The 20,305-nt window shown below is 50.2% G+C and overlaps 2 protein-coding genes across 3 annotated transcripts in view; both read left to right on the top strand.

The window, feature by feature from the left end:
- STIMATE (STIM activating enhancer) overlaps positions 1-16,298 on the top strand; it is a 62,670-nt gene extending 46,372 nt beyond the window's left edge. For both annotated transcript variants that reach the window (XM_066244546.1, XM_066244547.1), the window contains 5 exons: positions 3,799-3,920; positions 8,650-8,762; positions 10,114-10,191; positions 10,978-11,127; positions 12,982-16,298. In XM_066244546.1, coding sequence (XP_066100643.1) covers positions 3,799-3,920; positions 8,650-8,762; positions 10,114-10,191; positions 10,978-11,127; positions 12,982-13,098 — 580 coding nt within the window. In that variant the 3' untranslated portion in view covers positions 13,099-16,298. The remainder of the gene's footprint in view (positions 1-3,798; positions 3,921-8,649; positions 8,763-10,113; positions 10,192-10,977; positions 11,128-12,981) is intronic.
- Positions 16,299-18,303: 2,005 nt separating this feature from the next.
- On the top strand, positions 18,304-20,305 carry MUSTN1 (musculoskeletal, embryonic nuclear protein 1). The gene is made up of 3 exons (XM_066244548.1): positions 18,304-18,574; positions 19,657-19,789; positions 19,991-20,305. The coding sequence occupies exons 1-3, from the start codon at positions 18,566-18,568 to the stop codon at positions 20,095-20,097; spliced, it is 249 nt and encodes an 82-aa protein (XP_066100645.1). The 5' UTR covers positions 18,304-18,565; the 3' UTR covers positions 20,098-20,305.

Genomic DNA, 20,305 nt, shown 5'->3' with positions numbered 1-20,305 from the left:
TCTTGACCCAAAGACCATGGGTTGTTCTACCATGTCAATGCAATGTGCCTTCCACACAGCCCCCAGAGCAGTCTGCCTGAAACCTTAGTTGGACCGTGATACACCGTTCTTCTTGCTGACAGAACCTGAATGGTGCCTCGCGTAGCAGATGGTGTGGAAAAGGGAGCCCACCTGCCTCATCCTGACTCCACCTTCCTGGCTCAATCTTGGTGCTTAAGCCATGGAGGGCTGCTCCTGGTGGCTCTCAACCTTGCCAGCTGTCTCCTCCCTCTGTGCATTATCCACTGTCCTCTGCCTAGAACACCCTCCAGCCCTGCCTTGCTCTGCCCTGGCCTATGGGAGAGTGGGGCGGAGGGCTGGAGAGACCCTTGAAAGGAGGTTTATTGTGTATTTAAGATCATTTGGACTGGAAGATACTTTAATCTTCCCTATTTTTGGTGACTGTAGTTTTGAGACTTAGTCAAGGCCCAGATTTAAGAAAGAAGTTATGAGATCTCTCTCCCCAGGGGTCTTCTCTTAAGTAAGACCTGGATAGGTTTTGATCTGTTTGAATGTTTGGGTGTAGCCCCAAAGCAGGAGGCTGGAAGGATGATTGTCCTTCAGGGGAGATGGTTAAGAAAGGGCTTTGTCCTTCAGTCCTTGAGCCCAGCAGCAAGCTCATGTCATCCTCCGGTTGCGTGCCGTCAGCATCTTGGTGGAGTGGCAGCAGTGGGAGTCCCTGCGTTTTGGCGAATATGGTAACATATCTTGGACACTGCATGGGGCATGGAAGGGGGTTCCTAGGGGCAGCTCTGCTCTTTGCACTGTACAACCCCCAGGCCAGAAACTTTTTAGGAGCTGGTGGCTCTCTTCTGTTGTGGAAGGGCTAATGTCAAAGTGCCCCACGTCTGAGGCAGTAGGTGCTCGCTCCACTGCTTTGGCTTCCGCCTTGGTAGCAGGGGACAGCATAGATGCAGGGAGGGTGGACAGTGTTTGCCTCTTCCACCAGAAGGCACTGGTGGCCCCACATACAGGACCATAAGACCACCTCACTGCCAAGCTGCCCACCTCATCAGGGAGGCAGGGCAGTTCTTGTTTTGGGAGGTGCTTAGTAGGGAGCTGTCTCCCTTTTTACTGCATGTCATGTCGGGGCCATTTGATTACTGAGGCTTGAAAAGTCAGGACTAGAGGGTCCATTCCCCTGGGTCCAAGTCGTCTTGCTACCTGTTAACTGTGGGCTGGCCCCCTGCCCCAGCTTCTGATAATCATTTTGATATCATTGGCTGAGATAGTCTGAGAGCCAGCTCTGTACCCTAGAGGCCTTGTGGCAAGAAAACTTAACTCCTGGTGCAGCCCTGGCCTCGTCACTCTCCCCAACATCGGCAAAAAGAAGTTGATATGGCTTTAAGTGGGACACTGACAAACTGAATCACAGCCAGGATGGAGAAGGGGCTGCTGACAGATCTCGAATGTTCAACCTGGAGGAGAAAAAGCCCAAAATAGAGCTTGGGATGGTGAAGAGAGCACTTGACTGAGAGGCCAGACTGTGGGAAGGCAGCTTAATTTCTTTGAGTCTCAGTTTCCTCCTCTGTCCTGTGTCCTGCCAGATCCCAGGATCACTCTGAAGGTTTCATCAGATGATGAGTATAGTGCCATTGGAAACCACAGGAATACTTACCAATGAAGATGTTAATAGTTCAGTTGAGGATATTATGATTAAAACTTTGGAAAGATGGGAGAGCTCTGGCAATCAGGAGCTGCTAGGTGGGAGACTAGAAGGCAGAGTAGGCATTGCTCCGGGGAGTAAGAAGAACTGGGCCCTCAGGAAGAGCAGGTGCCACACTTGGGTGTATTCCAGGTCCACCAGTGCTTTGCCCTGTGACTTTTACAGATGGAGTAAGGGTTGGGTGGGACGTGGGGCAGCTTGGGTGTCTGCAGACCTAGAAGGAGGGCCAGTTTCAGCTCAGGAAGAGGAAAAACTTACAAACAGGGTGGTGACCTGCTTCCTGTGGTTTCAGGAGTCTCCTGTGCTGGGGGTGCTGCTTTGGGTGAGAATTGAGCCTTTTTTGACATCCAGGGTTCAGTGACTCAGGAGCTGTAATTCTAGGAACACATTTGTATGGTACTTACTTAACTATATGGCAGGTACTGTCTACATAAATTGACTCATTTGATCCTCTTACAGCCCTGCAATGTAAATACTTCGATTATTCTCATTTTATAGTTGGGGAACTGAGGCACAGAGAGATTATATAGCTCACGGCTAAAGAGTAATGGAGCTGGGATTTAAACCCAACCTGTCTGGCTCCTGGGCCCATACGATACTGTGCTGTCTGCCATGGTATCTCACCTGTGTTGGGTTCAGAGTATATAGAGCTTTCTCCTTATCCCAGGGCTTGGCACATTGTAGCTCAAAAAAATATTAGGTGAGGGAATGAGTGAACTAACGCATGTACAGGCATACCTCAGATATTGCAGGTTCGGTTCCAGACCAAAGCAAGCAGTAATCTTGCTGGTGGAGGGTTTTGCCTTCAATTTGTGAAATAATTGCAGCACTGTAAAGCACAGTGATCACTTTATGTGTATTGGGTGTTCTTATATTTTCAGTATGGGTCTCATAGGTGAGCCCCACTTGAAACCAATTAGATGTAAGTATCTAAGAGCAGCATAGCTCAGCTGTGAACTTGGAGAAATTATTTTAGAAGCAGTTGCTATTCCTTGCATCTCTGGTCTGAGAGTGACCCCTTGTGATTTTAAAGAGGAAGGGCAGGCAGAAGAAAATGTTGCTCCTCCCCTATGATATTCCACCACTCCAGGCCCTGATAGCACAGAGCAAGCAGAGTGCACCCTCTAGTAGCAAGGCTATGCATGTTGTCAAAACCCTGGCCTTGGGGATGGGACTGAGTCTGCATAAAATATCTCAGGCCTCAGCAACTCAAAAGCACTGCAGGTGGTCTGTGTTATCTGGAGCTTCTCTGGGGGCTTTTGAGCCACGTGGTATCCGAGAGAGCTAGAGTCCTAGTGAATGCTTGTCTTCTGTTGTCTTGGAGAGCTGGGGCCTGTGGTCAGGAGGCCTAGCAAATTCTTGATACAGGGCCCTCGAGAGAGGGCCAGTAGACAAGGGCCTTTTCTTGGTGAGGAAAGAGGTATGTGTCAGACAGGTGGAAACTGACCATACAAGAACACATGGTTAAGGTGGGCATGCTCTTCTGCCTCTCCTCCTCCCCTTCCTCCATTATCTTGCCTTTTCCATGGAAAGTAAAGCTCTCTCTTTAGAAATACTGACTTGCACTTGTCTCCATGGCAGGCTTGGAAGTGCATGGCCCTGCCCTCTTTGGCCTATGAAACCCCAGAGGCCATTTTCCTGAGCTGCTGTGGTTCAGTAGCACTGACTTGAGGTCTTCAGTAGGCTGGACTGTTGGAGAATGAACAGATTGAGCAGATATTTTAATCAATTAAGTTCTCTTTTCCTTTTGGCTTCCTTGGCTGCTTCCAGACACTCAACTTATGTCAAATCTTCGTTTGGCAGGAACACATGTGATCTTTCAAGTGTCTTTGTCTTTCCTCCACCCTTCCCTCAAACTATCCAAGCCCTGAAGAGTGTCTGCACGGTGCGTGGGGCTGCTTCACTGGGGCTTCCAGTGGTGAGCACTGCAGCCTCTTGCATAGGCCTATCAAAGCCTCTCTGTCCCCCAGAACAAGACCAACAAAGTGCTAGGTCACCATCACTGACGTTGGCCCTGGTAAGCACAGGGCCCATCTCGGGCTCTTGCTCCCTGGGTGGTGTTACCTGACTGCCATTGTGTCCTCTCCTCACAGGTACCTCATCAACTTCCTTCTGGATGCCACCGTGGGTATGCTGCTCATCTATGTGGGTGTGCGTGCTGTCAGCATCTTGGTGGAGTGGCAGCAGTGGGAGTCCCTGCGTTTTGGCGAATATGGTAACATATCTTGGACACTGCATGGGGCATGGAAAGGGGTTCCTAGGGGCAGCTCTGCTCTTTGCACTGTACAATCCCCAGGCCAGAAACTTTTTGGGAGCTGGTGGCTCTCTTCTGTTGTGGAAGGGCTAATGTCAAAGTGCCCCACGTCTGAGGCAGTAGGTGCTCGCTCCACTGCTTTGGCTTCCGCCTTGGTAGCAGGGGACAGCATAGATGCAGGGAGGGTGGACAGTGTTTGCCTCTTCCACCAGAAGGCACTGGTGGCCCCACATACAGGACCATAAGACCACCTCACTGCCAAGCTGCCCACCTCATCAGGGAGGCAGGGCAGTTCTTGTTTTGGGAGGTGCTTAGTAGGGAGCTGTCTCCCTTTTTACTGCATGTCATGTCGGGGCCATTTGATTACTGAGGCTTGAAAAGTCAGGACTAGAGGGTCCATTCCCCTGGGTCCAAGTCGTCTTGCTACCTGTTAACTGTGGGCTGGCCCCCCGCCCCAGCTTCTGACATGTACAGTCGCCATGGAAAAACTCATTTCTATTCTCACTCAGAGAGATAGGACCTAAAACAGGTGACTTATGGATGGTGTCCCAGCTTTGACCCCCTCACGTCTTGTCAAACCCCATGGGCTGCAACTGGGATAGGAAGCTACCTCCATGCCAGTTCTGAGCACAAACGCAGTGCCTTTTACCCTGTATACCCAGAAAACCATCTCGATGTGGCCTCAACAGGGCTGCTGGTGAGAGGTGCCTTCTCCGAGCATTGCCACTGCCTGGTGATTCAGAACCCAAGGTTAAGGGGGACAACAGTTCTCTTCCACCTTCACAGCTGGCCCTGCTGTTGGAGGAGGGAGCTCCTGTTCTCAGTGGGAACAGTATGAAAGGTGCGAACGGTTCAGGAGGGAGAGAATACAAGTTGGACTTCTGAATCCCCATGCCCTTCTCCTGGGCCCAAGGGCTGCTCACTCCTACATGGCTGAACATTCATTAGGGACTGACATTTTAAAAGGGGAGCCAATTCATGAAGCTAGCTGTGAGTGCTTGGGGTATTTCTAGAGATCTTAGTAATTCTCTGTCTCTGTTGAGGGGGGATGAGCTCAAGGGACAGCTTTTCTTAGCCTCGTTACTTGATGCCTGATGAGTCACTGACTTAAGATAGTGTCTGGCCACAGCATGTGCTCCTGTGGCTCCAGGGAAGGTTTCTGAGGAGCTCTGAGTCCTTGACTCCTCAGCTTGGAGGACAGAAATGGACCCCAGCACACATGGACCAAAGTGGCATCATCCTTATATATAGGATAGGCACCCATAGAGGTTGAGTGACACAGGAAGCTCACCCAGCCGTGCATGGCTGGGGTGGGGAGTTAATGGGGAAGGGGACCTGTGGCCAACCTGGGTTCCTAACCTTCCCATCAACTCCAAGGATAGTGCTTATAACTATACTATTCACAAAAATTAGGGGATATTGCCTCATATTCATTTTAAAATATCGCAGTTTTTGTGAGCAGTATACTTCTTTGCTGTTAAGATCCCTTCTGGAAGGCAGGGCTCTCAACTCAAATGCAGTGACCAGTTCAGGGGATATCCACTCACAGCCAGTTGCATGCCAGTGACCTGGGAGTAAATATCAGGCCTGGTCCTAATACACAGGCATTATGGTACCACCTATTCCTGGCACATTTTCTCTGCGTCCCCCAGAGTAGATTGAAAGGAAGGAGGCAGTGGTTGTTTAAAACTCTTTACGTCTATGCCACCCTCCTCTACCTATTTGGCCTGCCTTGGGTCTTACCACTGCCTTTGGGATACCTGAGTCTTCAAACCAGGATGTCTCCAGATAAAACTGCCCTTCATCAAGGACCACTCGGAGTCCTCCCATACGAGGTTGAGAAGGATAGTGTGTATCCTCAGTTACTGATTTCTATTTCTACGAATTTCTTTGGTTTCTATTGCTGTTATAACAAATTATTACAAAATTAGTGACTTGAAATAGCACAGATTTATTATCTTACAGTTGTGTCCTTCAGAAGTTTCATGGACTAAAACCAAGGTGTCAACAGAACTGGTTCCTTCTGGAGTCTCTAAGGGCAAAATCCATTTCCTTGCCTTTTCCAGCTTCTGAGGCTGCCTACATTCCTCGGCTGGTGGCCCCTTCCTCCATCTCCAGAGCCAGCACTGCAAGTTGAGTTCCTCTCATGTCATATCCCTCTGACCTCTGCCACCTCCTTTTACTCTAAAGTGCCCTTATGATGACATTGGCCCCCCATATGCCGGGAAACTATCTTAGAGTCAGCAGACTAGCAACTTTAATTCCATTCACAGCCTCAATTCTCCTCTGCCACGTTACCTGACATATTCACAGATTCTGGGGACTAAGCTGTGGCTGTCTCTGAGAGGCTATTATTTTTCCTGCCACACTTATTAACCAGCCCATCCACCTGAGACAGTAATTCCATATAGGCCCCATAGCTCTCTTCTCAGGTAAATGAAGAGAGGCTTGTTTTTTAGGTGTCCCTTGGGCCCTAGGAGAGAAGGTGAATTTGTTAACAAGAACATGGGGCTTGGGGAATGCCACACAGCGCTGAGGGATGAGACAGGATCCAGGCGTTACCTGGTGTCTGCAATTTGATGACCATGCTGCTCTTTCCCATGCAGAAGCCCTGAAAACAAGGTCTGTCCCATGGGCACTGGTGGTTTGTGGGCTTTCTATGTAGACTTGTCCTAACACTCCTTCTGGAAGCCTCTCTAAATATAGACATGTTCCCTCCTTTTGGCCCCTATTCCTGTATTTATTCTGAGGCAATAATTCAAAACAAAGCACCCATGTGCTTGAGGATATTCAGTGTGGTGAATAGCAGGATACAGCAAGAATACCTGGCTTGTTTATCCTGGGAAGAGGAGATGCCATGGGCAACACAAGCCTCTCAAATGAAACAAAAATCAGAAAAATCAGCACATGGGTGCGCATCTCTCTGCCACTGCATGTGATCTGGATACACAGGAGAAAGTGGTGGGTGAAACTAGTTTACACTTGCTTTTTTTCCTTTTTCACTATGTTTTTTTAAACTTTCTTATTAAAGCATCTAAATGAAAAAGAGGCAGCATTAGCTAAGTTGCGGTCTGAAACTCAGAGCAGTGAGAGGGACAAGAGGCAGATGGGAGGAAAGCACTTCATCCTTGTTGGTCACATGAAACTAAAGAGCAAATGGAGTAAACATAATCTGAGCGAGTCGGTTTCCTTTGATATTAAATAAGTATTGCCACTTGTTCTGTTGACTTTTAAACACTCTAGTCCCAATTCAGAGATATTTCCTACCAGTGCTTTCTGTCTGACTATCCCCCATCTTAATGGTTTTTAACAAATATTTGATCTGTTGTTTTTGAGAACTTTTCTCAGTAAAGTCAAGTAGTTTACTGAAAGGATTACAAAAGAGATTATGCTTCTGAAATTACATTTTGGCTCAATTATGTCTTATCCCAGAAGTGAAAACAGATAAGATGACCTCAGAAGAGGCAGTGATGTCTTTCTGCATGCTTTCTGCACACTTCTCCCAATGTTTTCCAGAAAAGGGAAGGAATGGCCTGGTGTTGTGTCCATTACAGCTACATGAAGGCATTCGCTTCCAGTGGGTGCAGTCAGCAGGCTCGGGTTGGGCTGGGGCTTCCGGCACTGGTGCCTGGACAGGGATTGCTACAAAAACCATAGAATCAAATGAGAAGTTGGAGATTTCTCTCTGGACCAAATTTATTTCTCAGCCTGGATTGAGGCCTTTGCCTGCCCTGAAATGGTACTCTCCAGCCTCTCTTCTGGCCAACTGACCAGGCATCTCCAGCAGCCTCCCCTCAGCCCCTGCTCTTCCCTGAGTTTCCCACTGTGGAGGTGTGTGTTGCTCCCCAGGGATCCATCCCTTGAGTTCTGCCTATCACTGAGGCTGTAGATCTTTTTCTGTAGGGGCCGGTCCTCCACCCTTGATCAAGTCTCTTATGAAACATTCTGGAGGCACCTCAGAGCCTGAGTGTCCTCCAACTTGGACTGATGGATTCTTCCATATCTCAAGTGTAATGGCAGATGGGATCACAGATGGACCTTTGTCAACTCCGAAGCACAGCCCATGGCTCCTTGCCTTGAGAACTTCTCTTCCTGTCCCTAGTCCAAGGAGTTTTGGGGTGCCCCATCCCAGATAGAATCTGAATCCCTCCAGAGTCAGATTTCCGCTTTCAGGGCTGAGGCAGCAGGAATGACAGCGTGTGGGGAAAGGGGGTGGGAGATGAACAAGGAGGTCGTTGGCTGCCTTCATAATTCAAAAACATCAGCCACTCATGGGAGGTGGGGAGAAAGGGGGAGGATGGAAAGCACCACAGTCAATGGAAAAATCAACAGTGGGTAATAATAGCAGTCTTGCTTAACACAGCTTCTGCTGCCAGCGGACAAAAAGAACCAGCTCTTCTGAGTTCCAGCAATAGGCACTTACTAACTTTAGTGCTTTTTAATTATATCTTAGAATCTCTTGAAAGAAATGCCACTCTGGTATCTCCAAATTAGGAATTCTCTGATGTTTTAAACACCCACATTTGTCCATCCGGGCCAAGGTGATTCTTGGTTCTTGGGGGCTCATTAAGTAGCTCTAGAGCCAGGGTTCTGGTGTGGGGGCTCACAGGAGCTGTGGGGGTGGGGGGCATCGCCCACTCCCATCCCTGTGTCTGGGCTGCGTGTCACAGAGCGCCCACTCTCCCTACAGGAGACCCTCTGCAGTGCGGTGCCTGGGTCGGACAGTGTGCTCTTTACATCCTGATCATGACGTTCGAAAAATCTGTCGTCTTCATTGTCCTCCTAATACTTCAGTGGAAAAAGGTTTGCATCTTACCTCTTCTGTAGTAGCTCCTTGAGATGCTAAAGCAATGCTTCCTCCTCCTGCCACTCTCTCCAACCCTAACCCTAACCCCAACCCAACAACCTCTAACCCCAACCCCCTAACCCTAACCCTGTTGGAAAACCAGATATGCAGTTTCATTTTTTTTTTAATTCCGTGAATACACCTTGAATTTGATCTGATATCATAATTATTGGCTACCTATCAGGAACAGTAACTACTCCATTTTTTATTTACTATTGTCCACTTCAATTATACAGATATCTGCTCTAGATGAGGACAGTGGAATATATACCGTATTTCCCCATGTATAAGACACTCCCATGTATAAGACAAACCTTAATTTTGGGGCCCAAAATTTGGAAAGAAATGTATTACATAAAGTTATTGAACTCACGTTTTATTCCTCATAAAATTCATAAAACTCCTCATCACTGTTAAAACTCCCATCCATTAGCTTGTCCTCATCTGTGTCTGATGATGAATCACCGTCTTCAACAATGAGCACAAAAACAAGTGCAAAAAAGTGGGAAATGCAAGTAAAAAAAAAATCTACAACCACTGTATAAGACACACTCCGTTTTAGACCCCAAATATTTCGGGAAAGGGTGCATCTCATACATGGGGAAATACAGTAAATCCAATGAAAATCCAGTCTTGTCTGATACTAGCCTTCAGGCCTTACAATTGTAAATGTCTCTCAGGTGTTCTTTACATTTGCATTTGTCTTTTTCACACACCTCTCTTGGCCAGTGGTTTAACTAAGACTTTAGGTGCTGTAGGCAGCAGCTGGTCACATGTTGTTCCCCAGGTGCCCTCACCTCAGCCCTTGACCCTCTGCCCTCTGGCCCCAGCACTAGCAGATAAGCCTGCACTGCCCACACTCCTCCACATGCCCACTTGAAACCAGCCAAAGAGCTTTTTGAAGCAAGTAGCTTGGTCATTCTTTGGTTTTATTCGTGGCTGAGTTTTATTTTTTAAGAAAATAAACCAAGGCATTTTAGAGCTGTTGTCCTTCAGGCGGTGGTTGAGGTGCAGGATTTCTGGTAGAAAGTGGTCCGGCACCTAATGAGTATCTGGTGTTTGTAATGACCTCACTCACCAGTCCTCCTCACAGGGAGCACTAACTGCTCCAAGTGGTCTCCAAGGGGGTCCCTCACTAGCTGTCAGATCTGGGGACTGTGTGGCCCTGGGTGTGAGGTGCTGGGGTCAATGTCTAAGCTAAGCTAAGTCCCCTCTCAGGGCCTTGTGGGTGAATTTCCCTCCACCCCTCCTTTCAAGCACTTTCTCTACAGCTTTCCCCCACCTCACTGAATCTGCTTCTCTTTACAGGTGGCCCTACTGAATCCCATTGAAAACCCAGACCTGAAACTGGCCATCGTCATGCTGATTGTCCCGTTCTTTGTCAATGTCAGTGCCAAATTGCAATTTTTATCCCATTTTGTTTCCTGCCTCCCTGTGTTCCTATTCAAAGTTCTGAGTCTGACAGAAAAAACACAGCTCTCAGGTTCCTCTGTGTGAGCACCTGCTACCTCCCTATCCCCAGCCCAGACCAGGAAATGGTAGGGTTGCATTCTCACCAGGCAATCCCTACTCCAGGGCCCCTGTGCAAGGTGGAGGGTCCTGGGAATTTTTGTCTTGCCCTCCCTGCCAGGTGACCTCCAGCCAAGGAGTCCCACCCCTTGTGTTACAATAACTTTTAGATTAGGATCATTAGGGATTCACCCCCAGTCGTCTGTTCTTGACCAGAGTTCCAAGAAAAAGGAGCACATTGGCTAGAAGTTAGGAACTAGGGGAAGAAACCATACAGGACCCTGGGTTTGACAGACGTGGCAAAGTATGCTACCCGGCCAGACCATGGAGGAGTGAACCGAGAGTTTGAAGACCTTGATTTCAGGCCCCGCTCTGCCCATGGCTGGGGCAAGGCCCAAGGCAGGCTGTTCCATCAGTTCACACCGCTAAACCCTTGGGATAAATAGGTTAGCATTTTCTCTGATAAGAAGGCAAAGGAGATAGAGATTAGGAATTGCTTTCTAAGCTTCGGATAGACAGCAGGAGGACTGAATAAGATTTTTCTTTCCCAGTTCGGGACGTTGTGCCCTGGAATGGCGTGGGAAGGATGGGGACGTGGGGGTTGCTCTGCTTTGCTTTCACATATGGTTTATCCCAGAATAACCTGTACTTTCCCTCCCACAGGCTTTAATGTTTTGGGTTGTGGACAATTTCCTCATGAGAAAGGGGAGGACGAAAGCTAAACTGGAAGAAAGGGGAGCCAACCAGGACCCAAGGAATGGGAGCAAGGTCCGCTACCGAAGGGCCGCATCCCATGAGGAGTCAGAGTCTGAGGTAAGGCTGGGCCCTTGTGCTGCTGACCCGAGGGTGTCTCTAGTCTCGTGGTTATGCCAGCCAGGGAGGGGAGAGGAGGCTGACAGCTCCCATCCAGCTTAGACTTGTTCCTGTTATCCCATGGACCTTCCCAAGGCAGGGAGATGGATCACCTGGTGGGTGTAAGCTTCCTGCCACATTCCTTACGCCAGTGGAGAAAGACAGGAAAGGGAGTGGCTACCTTGTTCCAAGGAAGCTGGCAAGGACTCTCATGGGCCTGATCATTAACCTTTAAGCATTAAGGTGTTGGAATCCCTGCCCACCACTAATGAGCAAGGGAGTTGTTGGCTGAGCCAGCTGGAAACCTCTATAATGTGGGGGTGGCCAGATGTCCAAGAGGGAACCTCATCTCCTCATACTTCCAAGTTTCCTAACATAAAGGTTTGGACTTGAGGGAGACTCCTGGTTATAAACAGGAGCATGAGGCCAGGTTGTGTGTCCTGGGCAGCTGCAGCACTCAAGTCACACTTCTGTGCTGCGGATGAGGTAGGGGGCTGCCCCATGAGGGCCCTTGTTCAGCTCCCACGTTGTGCTGACCAGTGTCTGCGAGGGGCCTTCAGAAATGGCTGGGAAAATGTCTTCTCCCAGAAGCCTTCATACTTGGGGATGAGGAGAAGGCGAGTGCCTGGACAGCGCATCGTGATGCTCTGCTAGAAGTTCTGAGATTGAGACATTGACAGAGCCCTATGAGGACCCTGGAGCTATGTGTTTGTCTTGTGGGGCATCCTGATTGAGTTTTGAAAGCTGAATAGATGGTAGGACAGAGTGTAAGCTGTAGAATCTGGCTGGGGCCCCTCGTGCTGTAAGAGCTCAGTGAACATTAGGTGAATGACAGTGTTATAGGCAGAAGCAGCTGCTCATGAGTAGTTGTGGTCATGTGATTTAGCGTTTGAGTAATGATACAAAATTCGTTATGGCTGGAGCAGCATGTATTCCAGAGGATAGGACAGAATGATAAGAAATAAGGACTGAGCCAGATGGGTGAGGTGCTTTGTGATCCAGGCTGAGGAGCTGGGCCTGCGTGCTGGCAGTAGGGAGCTAGAGAGTGTTTAATCAGGGGGCCAAGACTGGAGGCAAGAAGCCCTGAAAGGGAGTGGCCTGGGAGAAGTGGTAAGTCTGCCCCTGCAGTGAGTAGAATGAGTCTCCCACACACAGGTGTGTGTTGGACCTCTACATACTGGCCTGGGCTGTCCCAGTCCTTCCCTCGTGCTCAGAGGTCTGAGGAGCCAGGCAGGTGGGCAGTGAGTGTGTGGATATGCTGGGTGCCCTGGCTGCATGGCCAAGTCATTCCAGGGTTTCATAAAGCAGAGAGTGCCTGTTTGTGTTCAGAAGTTACAGAGTTGATTCAAAGCAGCGACTTTGAAGTCCTCCTGCATTTGTGTGTGCCCCACAGATGTTTTCTCTTTCTTCTGGAAGGGGTTTTTCACTTTGCATTTGCTATATTTGAGGAAGCTTCAGGGGCCTGTGACTCCATGAGTCAAGATTGGGCTGTTTTGCCAGGGTGACCTTGTACTGCAAGTCTCTGCCGAGTTCTAACAGGGGTTTGGTCCCAGCTGGAGCTAGGCTGGAGAAGGGGGGTGCAGTAGCAGAGGGCAGGGTGGGTTGACTCAGCTCTGGTTTCAGTAGCCCGTGGGTGGGTCTGCAGTGAGCCAGCTTGTCTCATTCTGGAAAGGGATCTTCCCATCATGTTCTACTAAAGAAAGATGAGACTGAGGCCTCCTGGAGGGACTTGCACCCCGTGCTGGGGTCCAGGGAAGGCAGAGGAAGAAGGCACCGTTGGCAGTGACTCAGGGCCATGCCTCTCCGCTGCCTCAGATCCTTATCTCAGCCGATGACGAGATGGAGGAGTCCGACATGGAGGAGGACCTCCGCAGACTGACCCCCCTGAAGCCTGTGAAGAAAAAGAAGCACCGCTTCGGGCTGCCTGTCTGACACATTCCTGTGTGGGGGCCGGTTCAGGGCCCAGCCTGCTGCCAGGCCACCGGTTGTTCTGCAGCATCATTCCTTCTCACCTCTCTCTGCCCTCCTCTTCTACCTCCATCCTCTCGCCGTCTCTGCCCACTCCCAGACGACTGTGACTTGAGAGAGGGAGGAAGAGCCAGCGCCAAGGGGGCCGTGGCAGTTGGAGGTCCCCACTCAGTTGCACTACAAACACTGACCAAATATGCAAGCAAGGCATTTAGTTCGTTCGTTGTCCCAATGGTGTTGTGAGGGACCCAGAAGCCCTGTCCTGTGTCTGGCTGGTAGCATGGAGGAAGAAACTCACGCACACACAGACTGTGGGAGAGCCTCTCCCCAAGCCTTGGGGAGTGGAAGCGTAACACATTCGGGGCCGAAAGTCACTCATTGACAAAGTTGGAACCACAGTGCTTTCTTATTCGAAATGGCTTTTATAACTTGATTTCTAGAGCCGGTTTTATGAGCTGTCACAGTGTTAATGTTTTTTGAGTATGTGTTTATTTCCTATGGGACTAATGGGCAAACACAGATTTTTTAAGTCTTCCGTATGCCGTTGACTTTTATATTTTTAAGTTATATTTTCATACTATTGTATTTAAAAGTCTTTTTAATCCCCAAAGAAATGGGTTTGTTTGCCTTCCGTGGGATGTGAACTGGTGGGAGGAAAAAGTTGAGAGTTTTGTATTTGGAATATTGTTAGGTGATCTACGATGAGATGAGAGAGTGAGCCCTGTAGGATGGGAGATGGGTCCTCTCTGAAGTCAGCAAATCCAGTGGTTCTATAAAGGCCAGGCCTGAGCAGGAGGCAGCTGGGCCACAGGAGGATCCAGTGCCCCCGTGCCTGTCACGGCGGCTCCTTGGCATTCCTGCTGGCAGGGTGGAGGTCTTAGTTAAATGCTACCAAGAAAAGAGGCCAAGAGGCCTTTGTGTCCAGAAATTGAGTCTATGAGGCCACTCCTGTTTGTTCCCTGATTCTCTTCAGAGCCTCCAAATCTGCATTTTAAAATGTTGTCTTGGCCTCTTGGCCTCCCACTGGTGCAACCTTCAGAACCAGCCTCTTAGAGCCAGCCACAGGCCAGGCTGCCCTGGGCCCATTACCTTGTCCATTTATTTTGCACAAGAGTCTGGAGAACTCCTGCCTGACCAAATGATCCTGTTTTTCACATGCTCCAGGGCTGTCGGCTGGATGCATCCACAGGCAGGACAGGGTACTGCTAAGCTTTGTCCCCTCCTTGGGCTCAGACCACTTTGGGAGTCTGCTGACTGGCAGTGGACTGGGCTGACTGGGACAGCTCAGGACTTAGTCACAGCCAGAGGTAGCCATGGGAGTTTAGGAAGAGAATACCACACTGCAGAGATGTGAGCTGGAGGGGAGAAGGGAGCAGGGAGGCCACGTCACCCAGAACCTTGACAGACCTACATAAAAATGTGTTTCACTTAAGAAGATTGCATCTGAATTGTGGCATGTGAGCCTAGTTGTTACACCAGGTATCCTAGGCCTGTCCTCTGCCTCTAACATGAGGGCCAGCCTTACAGAGGCCTTCTCAGCCCATCTTCTCCAGGAGTGCACAAACCAGAGGGCTGAGGGGAGCTGAGACCCGCAGCTACCATAGGAGGTGACTCTGCCTTTGGGCATCTGGGGCCGGAGAGAAGAGGTGAGGCAGGGCGGTGCCTCCTGTGAGATTGAAATCCGTCTCTCTCATGTAGCATCTACTCTCAGTGGACACCCTTCACCCCTCTTCTATCCCTGGCTGTGTTAGTGGGTATCTCCCCACTAGGGAGTTGGCATTTGGGAAGACCAGGACTGATCAGTCCCTCATGGCATCTCCTTACTTTTCACTCCTGCTTCGTTTTGATTTGAATAACCTGTGCCCACAGATGTTTCTTCTCCCTTCCTGAGCTAGCTCAGAACCAGAGCTTCATTTTCAGTCTTGAGCTCCTAATGTTTCCAAACTGGAGATGGGGTAGAGGAGCCATAGTCTGTGAAAGATGAAAACTGGGTTATATAGGGCTCGGGTGATCTGCTCATCTCATGGCTCATCCCAGCTCCTGCTGGCTTGTAAGTTTGGGGGACAAAGAGGTTGTGAGTGAGCGGTGCTTTCTCCCTGTACCCTGATTTTCAGTAAGGGCTCAGTCTCTGCGCTGCAGCTGTGTAGCTGGGTAACTAGGGGATGATGTCTAATCATACAGGGCTTTGTGCTTTATGGGCCTGTACAGTGTGGCCTCACGTATTTGGCCTTACCCTCCTCCTGAGTGTGTGTGCATCCACACAGACACACAGAGTTTATATACTGTGGGCGTGGGCCTGCATCGCAGGGATCTTCCCTGTAGAGCATTGCCCAGAGAGAGCAGGTGCAGAGGGCCTGTCAGGACTTCTTCCAGAGCTGTCCTCCCTCCCCGGGCAAATTTCCTCACCACCTGCTCCAAGGTGCCTTATGAGGTGCAGCTCTTCACTCAGCCACATGGCGAGCATCACTGTGCTTGAGAAACCATAGGATATTGTGCATTGTCCATCTCACTTGTCAAAATCTGAACCTTGGCCAAGCCACCCATGACAGAAACTTGTAAGTCAAGGTCGTGAACAAGTTTCTTGTAACGGACATAACCCGATGAGGTAGAACTGAATAGTGCAGACTGTAACCCTATTTCCTTTGGGCAGTACAGACCTGTAGGCTGCCACCCAGAGTTCCTGTCTGAGGGTGCCTCGGGCCTACCCCCATTCTGCCTCCAGACTGCAATTCACTGACCTTTTTGCAGCCAGGCCAGCATAGGTGGCACTGGGAACTTCCCAACAGCCAGAGCAGCCACCGTGTAGGGGGTAGGGCTGCTTTTAGAAGTTTCACACACTTCCAACTAGGAGGCAAGAGTTCTGTTTTACCCTTTGAAACACATTGGCAGCTGAGGGGCTTTGTTCTTGGTGAGGTATTTCTGCTCCAACCATTGTCAGCACCTTAAGCTCCTGGGTGGGTGGGTTGGTTTAATTTATTTCTTTTTCATGAAATTTATTAGAAGTCAGACCTATGTGAGCAAACTGTGGCCTACTTCCACTCTGCCTGGTGGGGGTGTTTAATCAATGATGTTATGATTCACAAAAACACATTTTTGAAATGAAAGGGAAGTCAATGTCCTTACATTGTAAAATGGTTTACAATAAAGTTTGACATCTTACTACAGTTTTGTTTTTTTTTCAAATATCCCTTTTGTGATTGTTGGTGTGTGTTCTCTGGAGTTAAAACAGCTTAGTAGGTGGTCAAGAAAATTTCCCCACTCGGTTGGAAGGTTCTTCCTAGGAAACAGTAGGAATAAACCTACATTGCCTCAGAGCAGATGTGGGGACCAAAATCTGCTAAGAAAAAAACCAAACGTACGTACTCTTGCCATTTCCACTTCCCTGTTGGTGTGAGTAAAAGCTACTTACTGTATGTTCCCCTGAGGAGCAAGTGGTGCTGGGACACGGTGTTTGAGGCGTGAACATCCCATATCCTGTCCCTGAGGCAACAGGCTAGCAGACAGATGCCTGCCTCCTGGGGCAGAGCCAGCTGTGGGGGCAGTGCTGAAGCATTCACCCCGGGAGCTGGGCCTTCACAGGTCAGGCCTGCCTTCAGTGCCTCTTGCCCCTGTTCACAATCCTGGGTTTACGCCCCTGGCTATCCAAAGGCATTCCTTGTGTCAGCACTTGTCTCAGATGGAGCCTGGCGGTCTTTGCATTGGCATTCTGGGGTTAGGATCAAGCAGGAGGGGACTTAGGTGGGGTTTGAGGTATGACAGCAGTGGGGTGGCATTTGGGATAACCAAATGTCAGTGCCTGGTTAGGTCTCGTCTGCCTGGAGCCTTCAAGGATAAAAATAATATCACATTTACTGTCCACACCCACCCCAGGCTTAGAGTCCTGCCTTCGGGGGGGGATCTTCCCTTCAAGGATAGGGGTATTAGAATCTAGCCCTGGAGAACTAAGTGACCTTTAAGGGAGTGCTTGGGCCAGTCCCTCTCTCTACAGCTCAATACCTGCAATGGGTTTCAATCTCTCCCACCCTCTTTCAGCAACCTAAGTATCCTCAGGCCAGGTGCCCTTCAGTGACCTGATCTCGGCCAGAGGCTTCATTCTGTTTCCTGCCATCAGCTCACCCTTACCACAAAGCATGGTTTCCTCCTGGTCCTTCCTGGGCACTTTATGCCCTGTATTCTTCGTTCCTTTGCTAAATGTGCCCTGGGCATCAGACAAAGGACAAAGGCATCAGCAGAACCCCAGATGGAGAGTTCTCCAGGCTTCCCCTGACCTCAGTTTCTCCATCTGTGAACCAGGGGTCATGTGTGCTCTGAGTGCACCATGAGGGCTCAGGGCGCTCACAGTGAGCAAAGCTGGAGAGAAGCAGGCACCGGAAGCTCTGGCCCTGCTGCTAAGCAGGATGGAAAGTCTATTTCCTCTGGAAGCCAGAGAAGGGACCGAAGAGAAAGATAAACAAGCTCAAAGTGGCCTGACCTGTGGTGGTGCAGTGGATAAAGCGTTGACCTAGAACACTGAGGTCACTGGTTCGAAACCCTGGGCTTTCCTGGTCAAGGCACATATGAGAGTTGATGCTTCCTGCTCCTTCCCCTACCTCTCACTCTCCTCTCTAAAAATGAATAAATTAAAAACAAGCCTGACCAGGCGGTGGCACAGTGGATGGAGCATCGGACTGGGATGCGGAAGGACCCAGGTTCAAGACTCTGAGGTCTCCAGCTTGAGCGTGGGCTCATCTGGCTTGAACAAAAAGCTCGCCAGCTTGTTCCCAGGGTTGCTGGCTCAAGCAAGGGGTCGCTCGGTCTGCTTTAGCCCCTCAGTCAAGGCACATGAGAAAGCAATCAATGAACAACTAAGGTGTTGCAACGAGAAACTGATGATTGATGCTTCTCATCTCTCTCTGTTCCTGTATGTCTGTCCCTATCTCTCTCTCTGTTCCTATAAAAATTAATTTTAAAAAATTAAAAAACAAAAACAAAAAACAAGCTCAAAGTGGTCCAGCCTGGTCCAGATCCTGCCTTCCTGAGGGACAGCCCCACACTGGGATGGGCTGTCGCAGATGGATAGCTCCTACTGCCACACACATTCCAGGACCTACATTCATAAACACACAAGTCGCTGCCAGTCCCAGCACCTCCTACTTGAAAGTAGAGCAGCTGTTCCTGAGGGCACAGGGTCCCCCAGCTGTCTATGTCACTAGCGCTGCAGCCTCCTGGGCAGAAGTGCTCAGTGAACCCCTATCATCTCCCGAGAATAAACTCTGAAGCCATGGCTATGTGGACCTGAATCATCGGAGAGCCTGTTGGAGCAGGGGGAGTGACTTCCAAGACAGGCAAGCAGACTATATAAGCTCCAGAGGGCTGGCCACTGCTCAGATCTCTGACTAGCTACTGCCTGCCAGAGAGGGGCCTTCGGAGCAGCACTGACACAGCACCCACCATGTCCCAGGTAAGAGGGCCCAGCATGGGCATGTTGGTGCAGTAGAGGTTGGGGGTGGGCAGATAGCTGGACACCATCATCTTTGGCAACTGTGTCCTGAGCTGAGCTCCAGGCATAAACATAGGAGGCTCTGCAGCCCCTGGGAGGGCAGGGCTTGGGGAGGACAGCCCTCTGTCCAGCTTACCCTGAGGGACCTCTGTTTAGCTTGGGCTTAGTGGTATTCCATGGTTTTTTAGGAGGGCTAAGGAAGGTGTGTATGATACTTCAAGTTCTCTGCATGTGCTTTTGTGTGGAGAAACTGCTTGTATGACTTAGTGTGTGGAGTTTGTGCACATTTGTAGGTGTATGTGTTTGTGGGTACACGTGAGGCTGGATCTGTGGGTGTACAACTCTGTCTGTCTCTCCAGTAGGATGTATCTCTGTGCAAGGATGTGATATGTTGTCCTAGGAGCCCAGCTGAGGCTCAGGGACTGGGGAGTCTGCACCTCCCTGTAGGGCATAGGAAGAAGCAAGGCCTTGGACTTCTGGACACCTGGGGTTTTAGGAGAGAGTAGGCACTGAGTCTGGGTATCCCCAGCTCTGGAGGGACAGACAGACCAGCCTGCTAAGGGGAGGTTGTCTTTACTGCTTGCTGCGTGGGTGGATGCTGACTGGACTGTGACTGTAGGAGCACCAGATTCCTCTAACCCAGTCCCACCCCAAAGCCCACCAAGTGAGTTCTGGCAGTTTGGGAAGAGAGTGGCAATACCTAAGGGACCGACCCCCTGACACCACTCAGAGAGCAGGTATGGTATTCACCAAAAGCCTTGGAAGTCAGCCTCAAAGCCAGTCTCTGTCTCCTTTGCCCATTATGCCCAAGCTTGAGTTTGGTCAGGCAGACAGGCAGTGTGAGGCCACAGCAGCTACAGCCCCAGAGCTCCCAGTCTATGGGAAAGGGCAGAGACTCGGCATGGGGACACAGGGTGTGATGTATAGTCAAGAAGGCTTCCTGGAAGAATGGGGCCTGGAATTGGCTTAAGTTCAGTGATCAGAGAAGAGGGATTTCAGCCTGAAGGCCTCAGGTTATACCATGGGACTCTGGGCTCTCCAAGGCTGGCACTCGGGAAGACCCCGTCAGGAAGAAGCGCCCCGCTGTGAAGGAGGAGGACCTGAAGGGGGCTCGAGGGAACCTGGCCAAGAACCAGGCGATCAAGTCCAAGACCTACCAGGTCATGCAGGAGTGTGGTGAGTGTTCTCAGGGTGCTGGGGAAGGGAGGGGTGCAGATGTGTGTTAGTGGAAGGGGGCAGGATGTGGGGAGGGGGTCCTGTGTGCCTTCCCTAAGAGTCCAGAGCTCCTAGGCTCCTAGGGTGGCTCCCCACAAAGGGACCTTCGCTCCCTAGGAAGCTGGCTGGGTCCCTGAGCACACCTCTACATCCTCTGCACAGAACAAGCTGGCACCACTGCTCCATCTGTGTTCAGCCGCACCCGGACTGGCACTGAGACTGTCTTTGAGAAGCCCAAAGCTGGACCTGCCAAGAGCGTCTTTGGCTGAGAAGTGCACACCACTCCTCTCGGCACTGCCAACAACTAGATGCAGGAATCTTTCCCAAGAACTCTTTTTTTATGCCAGAACTCACCTGCTCACCTGTTGCCTCTGGGACTGCCACCCCTCCCCCACAGCCCTGGCCCCTCAGTCCAGGGACTCTACACTAGCAGCCCCTGGGAAACACCAATAAAAGGATGTCCAAGCGACCCCAGCA

Source organism: Saccopteryx bilineata, chromosome 10 (assembly GCF_036850765.1).
Source record: "Saccopteryx bilineata isolate mSacBil1 chromosome 10, mSacBil1_pri_phased_curated, whole genome shotgun sequence".
In the NCBI taxonomy this organism is placed as follows: Eukaryota; Metazoa; Chordata; class Mammalia; order Chiroptera; family Emballonuridae; genus Saccopteryx; species Saccopteryx bilineata.
Note: the sequence above shows the minus strand (reverse complement) of the source record. Positions and strands in the feature narration are given on the sequence as shown.